The sequence below is a fragment of the Labrus mixtus genome, chromosome 11, assembly GCF_963584025.1.
Source record: "Labrus mixtus chromosome 11, fLabMix1.1, whole genome shotgun sequence".
NCBI classification, from domain to species: Eukaryota; Metazoa; Chordata; class Actinopteri; order Labriformes; family Labridae; genus Labrus; species Labrus mixtus.
This window is the reverse complement of record NC_083622.1, coordinates 1,820,681-1,836,264: the sequence shown is the minus strand read 5'-3', so window position 1 is coordinate 1,836,264 and position 15,584 is coordinate 1,820,681. Positions and strand designations below refer to the sequence as shown.

General features: G+C 41.3%; 1 protein-coding gene across 2 annotated transcripts in view; it reads right to left on the bottom strand.

The window, feature by feature from the left end:
• Positions 1-15,584, bottom strand: part of grik2 (glutamate receptor, ionotropic, kainate 2) — a 254,379-nt gene that overhangs the window by 18,262 nt on the left and 220,533 nt on the right. The window contains exons 15-17 of one of the 2 annotated variants that reach the window (XM_061049540.1): positions 13,235-13,460; positions 1,111-1,361; positions 815-842 (exon numbers count right to left, since the gene is read on the bottom strand). In XM_061049540.1, coding sequence (XP_060905523.1) covers positions 815-842; positions 1,111-1,361; positions 13,235-13,460 — 505 coding nt within the window. The remainder of the gene's footprint in view (positions 1-814; positions 843-1,110; positions 1,362-13,234; positions 13,461-15,584) is intronic. The other variant, XM_061049541.1, reaches the window with a different exon arrangement.

Below are 15,584 nucleotides of genomic sequence, written 5' to 3'. Positions count from 1 at the left end.
TTTTCAAAAATTAACATCATGCTGCATTGAAGATGTGAAAACAAAGACTGAGACCATAAACTCATTAGGGAAATGTTGACTTTTTTGTGGTTCACTGTAATTAACAGTCTTTTTGCAAGCAGTGTAGTCGCCCCCTCCAGGTCAATAGAAAGAATGCAGCATTGACACCAAGGAGCTACAGTGTGTCTACCTCTTAAAGGCTGTCTTTGAGTAAAAATTGTCATCTATCGATCAACACTGACCAGAACAACCTTGGTGCATATAAACCCTTTTCAGTAGCGTTTCTTGTTTTGAAAGTTGCCCCAGGTATTCCTCGGGCGGTGCAGACCATTAAATCTCTTCAGTGTCAGAATGTTTGCTGTGATAACCCAGTCAAACAACACGATCTTTTGTTGTGTTTTTTGTTGGTCTAGAAGAGCTCTGTGTGGGCTGAGTGCCACAGATATGAGCAGTGAGAATAGTTACAGTTGAAGCAGGATGGTGGTTTTGCAGAGTGGAGATGGACAGCGGAGGAGGGAGGGGTGTTAGTGGCTGTTGAGGAGGTGGGTCATGCAGCAGAGCAAACATTTGCAATACATGTGCCCGTGGTTGCAGCTGTGTGTTACTGCCAGCACTTTTATTAAGCTGCTCTCAGTGTTCCCCTTCCCTCAGGAGTGTCAGGAGAACAACAAACACACAGCTCAGTAGTTTTGGGAAGTTTTGAATCATATTAGATAACAATAAAAAAAAAACAGTTTCTGGAGTTTTTCTTGAGGTCATTTGAGATGGTGGTTATAGTCTAGCTTGGATCCATGGTGACAGCAGAATTCCTCACGTTTCTTATCTCGTTGTCGCCATTGGGCCTAAGTGAATAAATGCAAAGAAACCAACCCTTATCTTCCTGCAGATGATACGACATTATGTCATTATTGTGTGTTATGTTCCGCTAATTGGCAAACAGATTATTTATTTAAATTCTATAAAAGAAATGATTAAAAAAATGAAAATATTTAGCATATATTTTGTTTCATTTTTAGCATGTATTCTTCTTTTGCCATGAGATATGGTAAGAAATTCTGCTATCATTGTTTAAAACAATGCAGAGATGAACGCCAAAAAAGGAGGTCTTACCTTCTCCAGTTGTGCGTTCTGTTTGGACTTGTAGAGGAACTCTCCCACAGCCACGAACACCGAGAGGACGAGTCCGGCAGCCAGGACGATGAAGATCCCTCCGATGTTCTGCACCCCGAGGGCGCTGGCCTCCTTGCTCTCCTCCTCCGGGCAGCCGTTTCCTCGCCACCATTTCTCCTTCATCATGTGCAGCTTCCCTTCCTCCTGGAGCTGCAGGATGGCAATAGTGATCTTATCTCTGTACGGAGAGCCTAAAGGATCAAAACACAGGAGGTCAGAGCGAGCAAGCAACTCGAGGAGATGGGCGGAAGGACACAGATTGAATCTGATGATCAGTCGATGTTGAGTATTGCCTTTTAACTTCTAACTCCAATTTCCAGCCGCCAACACTTCACCTAACAAGTTACATTCATGCAAAAGGTCCGTGTGGGGTGTAGGGTAGACGTCTGCACTCGTATGGAGAATATATGAAATAGTTATATTTCCTCTGTCTGGATAGAAAATCTTCAAGTCATCGCATGTTTCAGATTGAAAAATGTTGTTCTGTGTGTTCATGTAATGTTTACTTTCTAGTCGTAGCGTGCAAAAAACAGGTTCAGGATTTACGTCAAATAGAAAGTCAAGGTTGTGTTTTTCTGTTTTTGAAATAAACATCATTTGGAGCTATTTTCTCCCAGCATGCCATCACTTCCTCCTGTGTGCACCATGCAGAGACTGAGTGCAGCAGGAGGCGTATCTTCAGACGAACGATTGATCGCTGCACTGTTGGTTCCTTTAGGTCATGACGATACCAATAACATGTTGAGTGAAGTGAAAAACCTTGTGTGTTTAAGTTGTTATCCTGAGACACTCAATGTAGCTGACACCTGAGTATTCTGGTTTAGTAATGTTAGTGTGTCAGTCTGTATAAGAAGCAACAAAGTACTGAATCATTCTTCTTTCAAAGAATACATTGACCAAACAAAACCAAAGGAAGTTTAAAAGTTCACAAATATATCCTGTTGAATCTTGTACTTGGACATAAAATCTGTGACCTAAATCGGAAATCTGAAACCTGACAATTGAGATGATGGTTTTATGAAAATAAATATTTTTGACGTGATGAGTAGTTTCACACAGGATGTAAAAATTGTGAAAAGAGAAAGAGATTTGAGCAGAGTCCAAAGTGTTGCCAGGACTCTACATCTAGGCAATGATTTGTGCAAATGCACTTCTGGAAAACAAAAGGTTAAATTTGATCTACATTGCACAAATACAAAGTGTCCACGCTCACAATTTTGCAATTTGTAGTTTGAAGTTATCATTTCATTTTTGTATCATATAGGGCTTTCACACATGCAGAAAACTCCTGATATTTGCAGGACGAGCTGCATGTGTGAACGCAAACAGCCGACATTTCCAGTCACAGTTACCTGCGTCCTAGTATTCTTTTTGACTGAGCTGATTTGAGAAGGCAGCAGGAGAAGTCATCTGAGCAAATGGGAGTGGGTGGTGACGTTTATTCCCTGTGATCCATGCACGACTGTAGACTGTATGCACATGACCTATACGATCTCCATGCATGCAAGTAAACAGCTGCATGCTGTCGAACTACATGTAGCATTGATATAGGCAAATATTCTAATTATAGCGTCATGTTGCGCACTCTGTTGCTTTGTTTGCAACTCTTGTGTCGTTCTTTTTTCATCATGTCTTGCCTCAGCAGATCTCCCCTCCCCCCCTTGCCCTCCTGTTCGACAGGAATAGTCTCCCGGTCAGGTACATGTGTGAACAACCAGACCAGGATGATTTCATGGACAATCCTCCTAAAATTCCCTGGAGAGAATATATGAAAACATCTTAAGTTTGTTTTCTCCTGGAATATTTTTGAATGGACCAACCTCATTAACCAGAGGAGGAACACCAGACTCCAACGGGCTTTATATTTCTGTGTCTATTTTGCAAACTGTTGTGAAATTGGATTGGAAAATGTCCTTCGATGTGATGGATCGTAGATGGTGAATTAGCATTGTTTGACTGGCGTACAGAATGTATAAAGTGGAGAAGTTAGGAGAGTGCGACAGAAATATTTTCAAGTTGTTTGCAACCCCCTCCTGTCCTGTTGTGGATGTCACTGTGCCCTAAAAAACATACAATCAGTGCAATAAAATACAACATGTTTAAAGTATGAAATAGTATAAAGACAAAGAAACATTAACAGAATACAAAAGTATTGCATTTTGGTTTAAATTGGCTTTGGGTGGATCATCATAACTGCATAGAAATGTGTTTACTGTTCTGATTAGCAGAGCTCTCATTACTGGAACATGCTGCTTATTGGTATTTAGCTTGATATGTCTATATGTGCTGCAGTGTTTGTAAATGTGATTAAGTCATTCTATATCAGTCAACATATTTCTCATATGTGCCCGTATGTCTTTTCAAGAGTCGTCATTCTTATTTGCTGCTTTATTTAACTCATGCTGATGTTTGACATCCTCTTCTACACTTGCGTACATCCTGTACTCTGGACGGGGAGCTGGTGTGTTTACTCCAGCCAATGTCAGCGCGCAGGTGAGTTTAGGATTGGATACAATTCAGTGACTGGACGCTATTCAAACCAGCAAATATTCTGGACGGGGACGTAGCAGCAAAGAATGGTAAATGTTAAATGGACTTGAGCTTGTATATTTCTTAGTCTTCCGACTACTCAAAGCTCTTGTGCTCTTGGGCTGGCTTTTATCCGTGGATGTGGAGTTGGCCTGCTTTCTGGGTGCATTTAATGACACTGGGTGTTAGCTTGTATGGTAGCTGCTATGGTAGGTAGCACCAGTGTAGCATCTGCAGCACCAGTGTAGCATCTGCAGTGGGTCCCAGTTTGAATGTTGTGTTTACAAGCTGCAGAGACCACTTCTAATGACTCTACCTGTGAGTATATTTTCGTTGTGCATTTTAAAAGTTGTTAAAAAATTAATGCTAATGTCTACCATTACAGTTTCATTGTCCCCGCAGGTCCAAAAACACTCAACTAATAAACCTAAAAGACAACTACAGGGCTCATTATTGCCCCCCCTCCACCTGTGATACCTCCTAATTAAAACCCGCTGCCATGGTTAGTGTGTGCTAATGTTTTCACTGTGAGCTGTTACCTTGGCTCGAGAGTTCAAGGTCCCCAAAGCAGGACTTGAAGAACATCCTAACCATGTGAGAAGTCTGAAGAGCACACACAATGAACCCCCCCCTTCCCCCTCTTCCTCCTCCTTCTGTTTACCCAGCAGCCCCTCCACCTCCCTCTCCTCCCTTTCTTCATTCAGGTAAAGCACTCAAACATCTTCCGCTGATAAAAAACACTGGCACGTCGAGATTCCTGATTAAACCTGAACGCTGAATGAAAAAATAAAACAAAAACAGAATCCTGCCAGACTCCCACTCCCCCAAACGGCTACAGTGTATACACAGTAATCAGGATGTTAATGCAGCTTGAATTATTTAAAAAACTAATAACACCTATTATCGCAAACACTTAGAATGAACTCTCCCCGGAGCACAGGCAGGAAAACATGTTTAGATTGGAAAACATTACTCCGATGGAGTGGCATCTCTGGGATTGGTAGTTAGTATGCACAGTCAGTTTAGCAGCAGTATTATGTAGTGGACCCAAAAGACCCCAACAGTGACAACGATCAGCCACGCTCGCCTCCCGGAGCCGAGCTTTGAGCTGCCGCCCTCAGCCTCGTGTCTGTGCGGCTGCAGTCACAAGGCCATGTTCATTCTCTTTAACATCTCTGACGTCCTTCATCTCTGCCCAAGGGCTTCTGCTATCTAACTCTTTATTTCAGAGTGAGCCAGCGTGGTTCAAAAGCATCTATCACCATGGTGATGGGGAATATGAAAACACTCTCTGGTTCTCGTTATTCACCGCCATCTACAGTAGATCCCTTCCCTTCAGCTCCGTCGCAGCGGAAACAACAAACCACGACAAAGAGACCCGGCAGCCTTGAAATTGGGCCAGCTCTGTGCAATCACAACAAACGCAGACCCCTCAGCTGTGATATCACAGGCTAAGATGAACATGAGCGCCGTGTCATGAAGTCGAGACCTGCACTGCACTGTGCCAGCCACAAGTTTGGCAAGTGTTGTAGCACACATTCACATGAGCATAAAACGGGTGAGCGATCAGAACTGCCTTCTGACCCACTGAGATGAAAATAGAGTTTTCTTTTGTCATTTGGTTTAGTATCAGAGCTGTAAAATATGCTGCACCTCGTCAGATCCTGCAGCACTCCTCACACAGGGAACCATCTGGGCTCAGCTTTGATACCTGAAGGCTACACAAACACCACCTGCCTTTGAATTCAGTTACAAATACCTGCTAAATCACACACATTCACACTGCAACGCTACGGCTCCTTAGCACCCCGCTCCCCTAGTGCTAGAGTGATATAAAAGCACTGAGCGTTTCAGCGTCTTTAGTTCGTCCGCTCGATCACAATTAACTACAAGTTCCAACATTACAGTCATTGCAGTTAAGCTAGCAAGCTATGAACACATTCTGCAATTTGACACACAGCTCTGTCCGTTTAGAGATTGTTTGGTTGAAAATACAACTTTTGCATGTACAGCTAAGAGATTAGATGTACCGCTTTGGCGCCATGATTGACAAAAAGTTAAATTACTTCACATTGCAATTAGATATAAGATGCATGTCGGTTGTTATTGCTAATCTAATTTCACAAATTATGTCTTTGCAGTTCTTTCCATACACATACTTATTGGTTAGCTGTGGTCACATGGGAGATACAAACTAAATGAGGTTATTTATAATGTGTGAGTTTAAATATGAGGCTGTAAGTGACAAGAATTAAATGCTACTTGGCTGTCACACAATGTGATCATTTCCTTCTGTGTCTAGTTGGCTGAGAAAATAGATAAATGTGATGTTATCCTTGTTGAGTCCTAAACAGAATATCTTCATTTGTGAGCTAAAAAAAAATTAGGGCTCTGAATGTCTACCCAAAACAAAAGCCACTTAATCCTCCTATTCAGGGAGGAGTGGAGAGAGACGTGACAGGCCATCTGAATCCAGAGTTAAGACACATAGATGTAATCTGCCAGATTAAAGCAAGAGCAGCAGCACTGAGATGTATTGTCTCTAATGACGGTAAAAATTTAAATCCAAATTGCCTGTGATGCCTGACACTTGTGAGTGTGTTAAGAAGAGTACTAAAGTAAAAACAGAAAAGACGTCTAACTGTGCTGCAAAAAGTACCCATTATATATTCACTTTAAACCAGACCATTTCTAAAATCACTGTTATTAATTCATTCAAAAGTCACTTTTGATTGGGCTTTCTCATAAATGCAATCTGGTAAGCCGTTCTTAAATTGAGGCGGTGCTCATTACACATTTGTTTACTTTTGTACTGATTGCTTTCACTTTCTAATGAATCTAGCTACACATAATAATATAATGTTTTGACATTAATCGTCGGCAAATACGCTAATTTACATTTCAAATAAAGTCACTAAAGGCCAAAAATGTGCTACTGCTGCATCAGTAACTGAATATGACATAATTCAGTACAAAGCTGCTGGATAAGAGGTTAGCGTTCTCAAAAACTCACTCAGTAAATGAATGGGAATGAGCGCTCAAGGGTAGTCATTTTTAAAAAACTCCAGAACTACTTTACAGTCAACTGTTTTTTTTTTTTTTATAGACATAAATACTCTACTCAACAGTCATCAGTAGTTTTTTGTTGCCGCCCTGTCGGACTAGTTTAATGCAAAGGACAGTGCATAAGCAATGCCTAAACCCAGTCTTCAGATAATTATTAACATGAAAATGTGTATTTTTATGTGTAAAAAGGCATAATATTTCTCCTCTATTACACACATCCTAGAGTTTGCTCTGGAGGTGGCGAGGGGCGGGGGTTGTGGTTAGTTGCCGCAGGTCACTGCGTTGGACATCTTTCATTTCACAGAAATGCATTCAGGACTCTCTAGTTTATGAGCTGAGGCTGAAGTGCAGCAGAGAAGACGGGTCGAAGGACAGCCTTTTTCTGACTAGCAGCACAGACACTTCCCCCTTGCCCTGTTTGATTAATGGGGTTACGGTTACACCTAATGAAGCTAAATGAAGATTGATAGTCATCTGGGAGGGCGACAGAGGGAAAGAAAGGATGAGGAATAACGCAGAGCCTTCAGGGACTTCACTCAGGGAAGAGGAGGAGACAGAAGCAGCCTGGGTAAAATAGCAAATAAAACCTGTAATGGAAGTCCAGGCAGTAACTGCATTTAATGACCTTATGCAAATACCCAGATGCTGTCAATAGACACTACAATGATCAATATTAAACAAATAAAGGCAACATCCTATTGACTGAGTTGTTGACTAAGGGACACACCATATCAAAGATGGAGTCTACACTTTGGGGGCACTGAGTACTGTGAAATTCACGAGGTGATGAACATTTGAAACCTAATCTTAACTTTAAAATCTGAGACTGTGGAGGACAGAGATTCCCCGCCCGGTTCCCAGCAGACAGCCGCATTATGGTCGCTGTAGGAAAGATGCACAAAATGGAAGTTACCGTGATGAAAAGGGAATTCATTTTTATCTTAACCGTTCTGTTTTCAGTCAGTTATAATTAAGGATGGCTAGATACCATTCCTGTGCCACAACAGGCAACAAACTGAATCTGCACTTATATAATAAAAAGTAAAAGCTGAAATAGTCAAAAAACTAAAAGCAAATATACATGTCCCAGCTCTGCAAGATTGCTGATTCTTGTGACAGTTCTTACCCCATGAAATGCAGCTTTTTGGGACCAGGTATTATGGTTGAGAAACTAAATTTAAACCCTGGTTCTCCTGGTTGAAAATCAGGTAAACGGAGCTCTTTTATCCAAAGTGATATGTCTCTCATCGACCCCTTCGCACCCACACAACCAATGGCTTCCTTCTCCCGTACAGAGCTGGCCAAGTCAAGGACACTTCAGCGTGCGTTTGTAGGAACACTGAAAATAATGGACAATCCTCTTTGCCGGTTTCTGTGTTCCAAAAATGGGTCCTGGAAAAGTTTCTATGATGTTGGATCAAGCTGCTTATATTGCACAATATAATATGTGGTATAGTTTCTGCATTGAGAACAGATCACTTGTCCAAAAACCTTCATAGTTCTCTTAAATGAATCCAAAAAGATCAAATCAAAAGAAGCTGAAAACCTCTTCTGAGGCATCCATCTTTGTTCCTCAACAACCCCTCGCCTGTGTAAATGTTGATGTGAAAATCAACAGAGATTGCCAGCAGAAGAGTCAGGTAGTAAACACACCATTAGCTATAAATAACAGCTGGGAGGTGAGCTAAGTCTGTCCATTACAGAGCTGAGAGAGCTGTCAAGGTGCTGAACACTGAGTGCTGCGGCTCCATCAGAGCCTGAGTGCTAATGCAGGCCGACACCTACTTTCTGTTCAAGCCAATGGGATATATGCTAAATGGCCTGGCTACATGGGAATACAGGCTGCATATGGTAAAGGGTACTAAAAGGGTAGGATTAGCAATTTAAATACCTTGTTCTTGCTGCATGTGAATGGGACACCAGGGAGAAATGATGCTAACACCCCTCCTTTCTATAGTACGTACAATCTGTGTGGTGCACAAGCTGCCACAGGCACTTTCCTTTCAACCCATCGTTCTTTCAGTGACATGCAAGCAGGTATTTTATGAATAAATGCATGTGTTTGAATGTGTAGAGTGGTAGGAAAATATATAAAATGTTAGTTTGATTCTATAGTCAGGTATACCGACATATAGGCCCACATGTACACATATACATAGAGTAGAAATAACACATACAAACACAGCTGCATTATATAACGATCTGCTGATTACTGTGCTACAACAATCAATTTGGATTCTGTAATTTAAAAAGAAGATATAGTATGTTAGTATAATTTTTAGGTATTTTCCAATAAACAACAATTGTGGTTTTAAATGTGTTGCACAATAACACAACTGCACATTGCCTCTTGACAAAGGTAAAACAAATGACCACAACAGGGGTTAAGACATGATTTTAGCACAGCATGAAGGGGACTTCCAAAATTTCCCCGGCTTGGTGGTCCCTGGTTTATGAATACATTATAATGCAGAGGTCCACAGTAAGATAGGTATGCAAGTACGCACACACACACACTCGCACGCATTCACACAACTGTAGTTGTCCTCTTGGCAAAACGTAGAGAAAAATAACCCCCCGTAGGGTTTAGACATGATTCTAGCACCATTATACTGGAACGTCCAAACTGCTTCCTGTTGGCATTGAGGTCCCTGGTTTGTGAGTGTGCATAGGGCCTCAGTAAGATAGGTATGCAAGTCACCACACACACACACGCACACAAACAAACACACTCCCACAACTGTAGGAGTGCATTTGATTAAGTAAAAGAAGGAATCGTGGGGTTTATACATGATATTTACATGATTGAAAGGGGCTCTCCATGGCCCCTGTTGGTTACGTGGTCCTTTTTGAATTTGTAACGATGCAGGTCGGCTGTTGGATGCAAGCAGACACACACACACACACACACACACACACACACACACACACAGTAGCAAACCTTCAAAAGGAGCATATCTGTCAGGTAATGCAATCACCCAGAGCAAATATAGCCTACCTCCAGTGTTTTCACACACTGCAAAACAGTCACTCAAATTACCTTGTGAGGCTGACCAGCAGAGCATACACAAACAGCAGACAACGACCTTGCCAACACTCACAGTCCCGGAGGACATTTTCCCTGATTTGTCAGGAGCACACTGGATATCATCTATCTTCCACAGAGAAAGAGCTGCAGAATTCAGACATCCACTACAAACGTGGCCTTTTCATGTCTTGGTGTTTCATAACCTTTTAATATATCAGCTTCCAATGATACACAATATGTCAGGCTAAATTTGGGAGCGTGCAAAATATTTCTGCTTGAGCAATGAAAACATGATTCTGTGGTTTAGAATATCTTACTCAGTGTAAATATAATGGAGCTTCCATGCAATACTGTTAGCTGAATAAATTGATCAATTAATAGATAGAAAGAAAGTTAATTTCTGTGATTAACATTTTAATCATGGAGGAATATTTTGGCTGTTTCTGGCTTTAAAATGTAACTCTACTCTTTATTTTGTAAATTTAAAGTCTAATGGTTGTGACTGTTGGTTAAAAAAACAAGAGGACTTTGGGATAATGACTTAATGATTATTCAAGTTCTTGCAAAAATAATTGGCGAGATTAGTCTATAACGAGAATAATCTCTGTTCAAAGTAGCAACGTTTCACAAGCGTGGAAGTAGATGTTAATAAAAACCATAAAATGATTAATAGTAATAAAATGTGACTTTCGCCCCCCCTCCTCCCACACCTCTCCAACTGAGTGCAAATATTTCTACGACTGATCTCCATCCAAATAAGCAGCCAAAAGTTGATTTGGTTCTCATTGCTTTAAAGTGTTTTTACCAAAATGGTCTTTTTCGACCTTCTATTGGTTCTCCGACCTTCAGTTTGGAAAGTCTTTAAGTTCTCCCTAAATGTAAACTGTTGCAACATAGCTCATGCCATTATGCCTCTACAAACAGCATCCCTGAGTGGGCGGGGCTGTCTCTCTTCGCCCACATGGTGGCAGTGCTAACGACTGGACAGGGAGGAGATCCCATGACTTAAACATCTTTGAGCCTCTGAGCCAAAAACATCAACAAGCTGAAGTGCCGTCCCGTCCCGTGTGAACACAGAGTTGAAAACAACAAGCTTAGAGGGAGTTTAACTTCACTCTTGTTTTAATAAGGCATTACTCATTGATATATTTTGTTATTTACATATATTTTATGCATTTTATAAAATCTCATAACATTTATAGTGAATTAAAAACACAGTAGATACACAAATATTTTGAAGACAAGTTAAAGTGTGTGAATGTGTGACTTTTTGATCCAGCAGATGTCGCCTTTGAGCACCAGCATAAAACCAAAACAGACTGCTGTTTGTTTACACCTCTGCAATTCTGAAGCCTCCGCTCTCCGCCAGCGGCACACCTCCAACCCACCTCTCCACTCGCATCCGCATGAAGGAGTTATGAATTAGAACGCACCATAATTGAGGAACAGTAAGTCAACAAGCGGCGGACAAAACTGTATTTTGCTCGAGCTGCAGTTGCCTGTGTCCTGCATTGTTGTGTTAGCATGCTAATGTTAGCGCTCTTTGGTTAACTTGTAGCTTCATTTTACACATAAATTGACACAGAATGTTCATGATCTGAAGACACTAAAGTGACATCCAAATAAACAGTGAGTAAATTCTTCTTCTTTTCTCTATTCCTCGACTAAAACAGCTTTATACACAAGGCCGACCTGTCCATGTAAACCCGGCTCTGACAACAACACAGCCAGCGGGACTCGTGCTTCTCATTCATTGTTGACAGTCATGACTCAGAGAGACATTTACATAGGACAGACTTAATCTCTGCTGTATTTATGTGTAAAATGTTGTACATTCTGCCTATGAAATATTCCAGACGCCTGGTTTAGAAAATTTAGGGAGCCTTTGCTTTTTAACATTCAAACTCATCCAACTAACTCTCTTTACATCTGCATAAAGCTCCTGGTATTAAAACTGTAGAACCAGTTTTATAATCTCCATCCTCCTCTAAATGAATTTGATTAAGAGCATCCTTTTGCATATGATTATCGGTTTCTCTTCTAGTTATGATTCTGCAGAGTCTTAACCACAGTTATTCTTCTCTGTGTTTGTAACCGGATTATGACACTCTGCTGCTGAGCCCTGTAATCAAACGTTGCACCTCCACACACACATCGTGTAATGTACCACCCTCCTTATTCATCCCTCCATTTATGTGACAGTGTTACACTCTGCCTGCCGGAGATAGCCCCAGGATTTTCCCTGCTAAGTATTTCCTTCTCCTGGATTATCCCCAGGGACGCATTGCAGCATAAACACAGAGGAATACAGTTGCACACATTACATTTTCAACTGTAGAGTTTTACATTTTTATAGACATTTTTATCCCATTCAGTATCCTATATGCCAAGAAATCATTATGTAATTTTTTACCTGTTTCATCTACTGCTATTGCAGGCGATATTTGAAGTATGAGAAAAGGATAATCATATCTTGGTGATGGCAGCACAAGTAGCTGAATTAGTACTTCCTCTTCTATGCTGATGATGCACAGCATTATCTCAACAATGGCACAGCTCCACCCAAAGTTCCTTGTCAACTGTTTGCCCACTCAGAACCTGGCTGTCATCAGACTTTATCCAGAGCTAATGGTCAGTGGTGATGTCTCGTGGGGCCCCCCCAACCAGCGTTTATCACCATCATGTCTGCCAGTGTCCCTCTTCCTCTTTATACCCGTTTCTTTTTCTCTCTCCAATAGACAGATAATTCCTCTTCATTTTTCTTTGTTTACTTTTATTGACAAACTTTGGTTTTCACTCAACAATAATGCATGCAACACTTAGCAAAGCAACAGAAGTTTGTGAGCCCTCAGGGGCCCCCTACTGGTCTGGGTCCCCAAGCAGTTGCCTGCCATGCCTGTTGACAAGCAGTGCCTCTGCTAATGAATCTTCCCCTTGATGTGGAAACTTCTGGAAAGCACTCCCATTCAAGTCATGCAAATCTTCACCAAATCCACTCACAGCCAAATCAAAAACATCTCCTGAATCCACTCATTACTCTCTGACTTGGAAGAGACCCTTATTATGTTTTCATCATCTTCTAACTGGACTTTTAATGTTGGATCTTGTCCAGTGTACTCAGCAAATTCATGTCATTGTCTATTTATGTATTTTGTACTAATTTAAGATTTCCTTGAATCTTTAGAAATATTTTTTTTAGCTTTGACACATCAAGATCCCGGATGAAACTGGCCTCAGAGGATTGATATGAAATAAATAAGACATCTTTATCCTCATTGTTGAAGTGCTTCGCATTGCCATGGTTAAAACCCTTAAGGGAGCACTTGGAATTTCATTCATTTCATTTTTCAAGAAGTTTTGATTCCACAATGCAATCACTTAAAGTATAATGTCGTGTTTGAATAGAGATGTATAGGCAGAAGAAAACGGTTGTATACTTACCCATTGGGGTGCCAACCCCGTAGGCTTTGGAGTCAATAAGGCCTCCGATCTGGGTGAGGTTACAGTTGCGCTGAGTGGCAAACTCGATGGTGGTGGACTCCATGAGGAACGCGTAGTCCGAGGTGAGCACACGGTGAATGCCATCCTCAATGTTCTTCACCATCACTGAGTGCCTCCGACTGCTCATGAACTCCCACATCTTATCATAGGTGGAGATCTTGGTTTTCTGTGAGGAGACATGCATTGTGAGTAAGAAGATAAATCTGTATTACTTTATTAAAACACATGATACGTACTCATTACAAAAACTGTTGTTGCTGATTGTGATGGTTGGAGGTTGATGAAGAATAATCTATTTCCCAGCAGTTCTAATTCTCCGAGTGACAAAAACAAACAGGCAGACTCGCTGACATAACTCATTTAAATACTGCCAATGTGTGCAGCTCTATCTTAGCTCGCAGACACATTTACATTCAATTATTTCCCAAATTTCATTAGGAAAACACGTCATTTGCTTCACTTTTTGTGCAGCTCCAGCAACCCTATATGCCTTCTGTCTGCCTCAGTCACTATCTCCTGTGGGGAGGATATAGGCTGAAGCAGGCGAGCATGCTAAACAGCAGCTGCAGTGTGATTTTGTACGGCCGTGCATGCTATCACCTATAGTTAGGAGCAGCGTTGTCAGCAGCAGTGTGCCTCACTTTCAACACCTGTAATCATGGAGAAAAATCCAGGAGCACATTACTCTCTAAGGGAGCTGATTTGAAGGCATTTTTGAAGCCATTTGAAACCTAATTAAGTCACATCTTCAAGGTCCTGCCCGCCATTATTGTGTGTAATGACTTTTTGTGGCTGGTCGATATTTTAGATCAACTGGGTGATTTGCGGAGTGCCTATCAGAATCTTTTGGAGTCACCCTTGACAAATCAGGCGATTGAGCATGCAAGCTTCAGACTGCTGATAAGGCGAGAGCAGTGGCTGTGAATACACGGAGAGCCAGATAACCACCTACACTCCAAGAGAGGCCGGGAGCCAACACGGGCTTCCCAGAACCTCCAGACCTGAATACGCTTAAACCATACAGAGATCTTGGAAAACACAGCGAGCACACGCGATGAATAGCTGTCAAGCTAAAATAGCAGTTAATTCCAACATAATCCAGCATTGCAAAATGTGTCATATATGTCTATGACTGAATCAGTCACAAAAAAGAACATGTCTAAAAAGTTTTCACCTGAATGCTTTCCTCTGGTTTTACAGTTCCCTGTATCCGCAATAAAAAACAACAACCTTGTAATCCCTTCATCACATAGAAGTGCCTGCAGATTAGCAATGCAGTACAATCTCCTCCAGTATTCAGATCTTGGCTGTAACTTTTAGCCATGCACTTTTGTTCTGTTTGTCCTTAAATCACAGACTCTGTTGGTATATGAGCTGAAAGGCCCCCAGCTGTGTGTGAGGCAGCAGTGAGTGATGTGGGGTGAAGGGGAGAAAAGAGCCCAGTCAAAAACCACCATCAGTTTCAGTTAGATCAACATGTCGCGTGTGCAATCCTCTCTATTACTGTGCGAGTGAGTCTTCACACTGTGCAGGTTTGTGTCATAATCGGTTATAATAACACACAGTCCGTATTGACAGGATATGTATTCAGATCCCTTAGTCTGTAAGCAAATGACCCGCAGTCACATTTGTTAATCAGTTGAGACAATTATCAATTTACTGTAATTGCAGTCAAGATCACGGAACATCAAAGTCTCCTTAAAGTCACCTTCATCCAAAAATCCAGGTTTACCCGCTTACATATTCAGATTTTGGTTGATATGAGTCTGTATAAAGAATGGATAGTCGATTACCTCGCCTCAAGTGAAGCCAAAAGATTTAGGGCTCCCTCTGCTGACTGGCTGCAGTATACATCAAACCCCGCCTCCTTTATGTTAACAAATATGAAATTGGTCAATCTAGAATTACTATTATTATTAAAATGAATCAAAACAATGTCAAATACACATGATTATAACCGGCCAATTGCACGCTACTGTGCCAATGACTGACAATGAATTTCTGAACATGTGGATACGATGATTTCATGAATAACTCACATCCTGAAAGCAGTGAGAGCCTAACAAGAGTGTGATCTGTGATGAAGGCCTTCCTTATTTCAACAGTAGTATGCATGCTTTACAGATTGTTGGAAGAAAATCAACACAGTCTGAAAACGGTCCAGTGTTGGCTTCAAAAGCGACCTTATTTGTGCGTGTTGCCCAAACAGTTCAAGAGCAGCAGAAGAAGAATTTCCGATTGGCATTTTAGGAAATTTATTAATAAAATAATCCGCTAAAACTCCAGATTG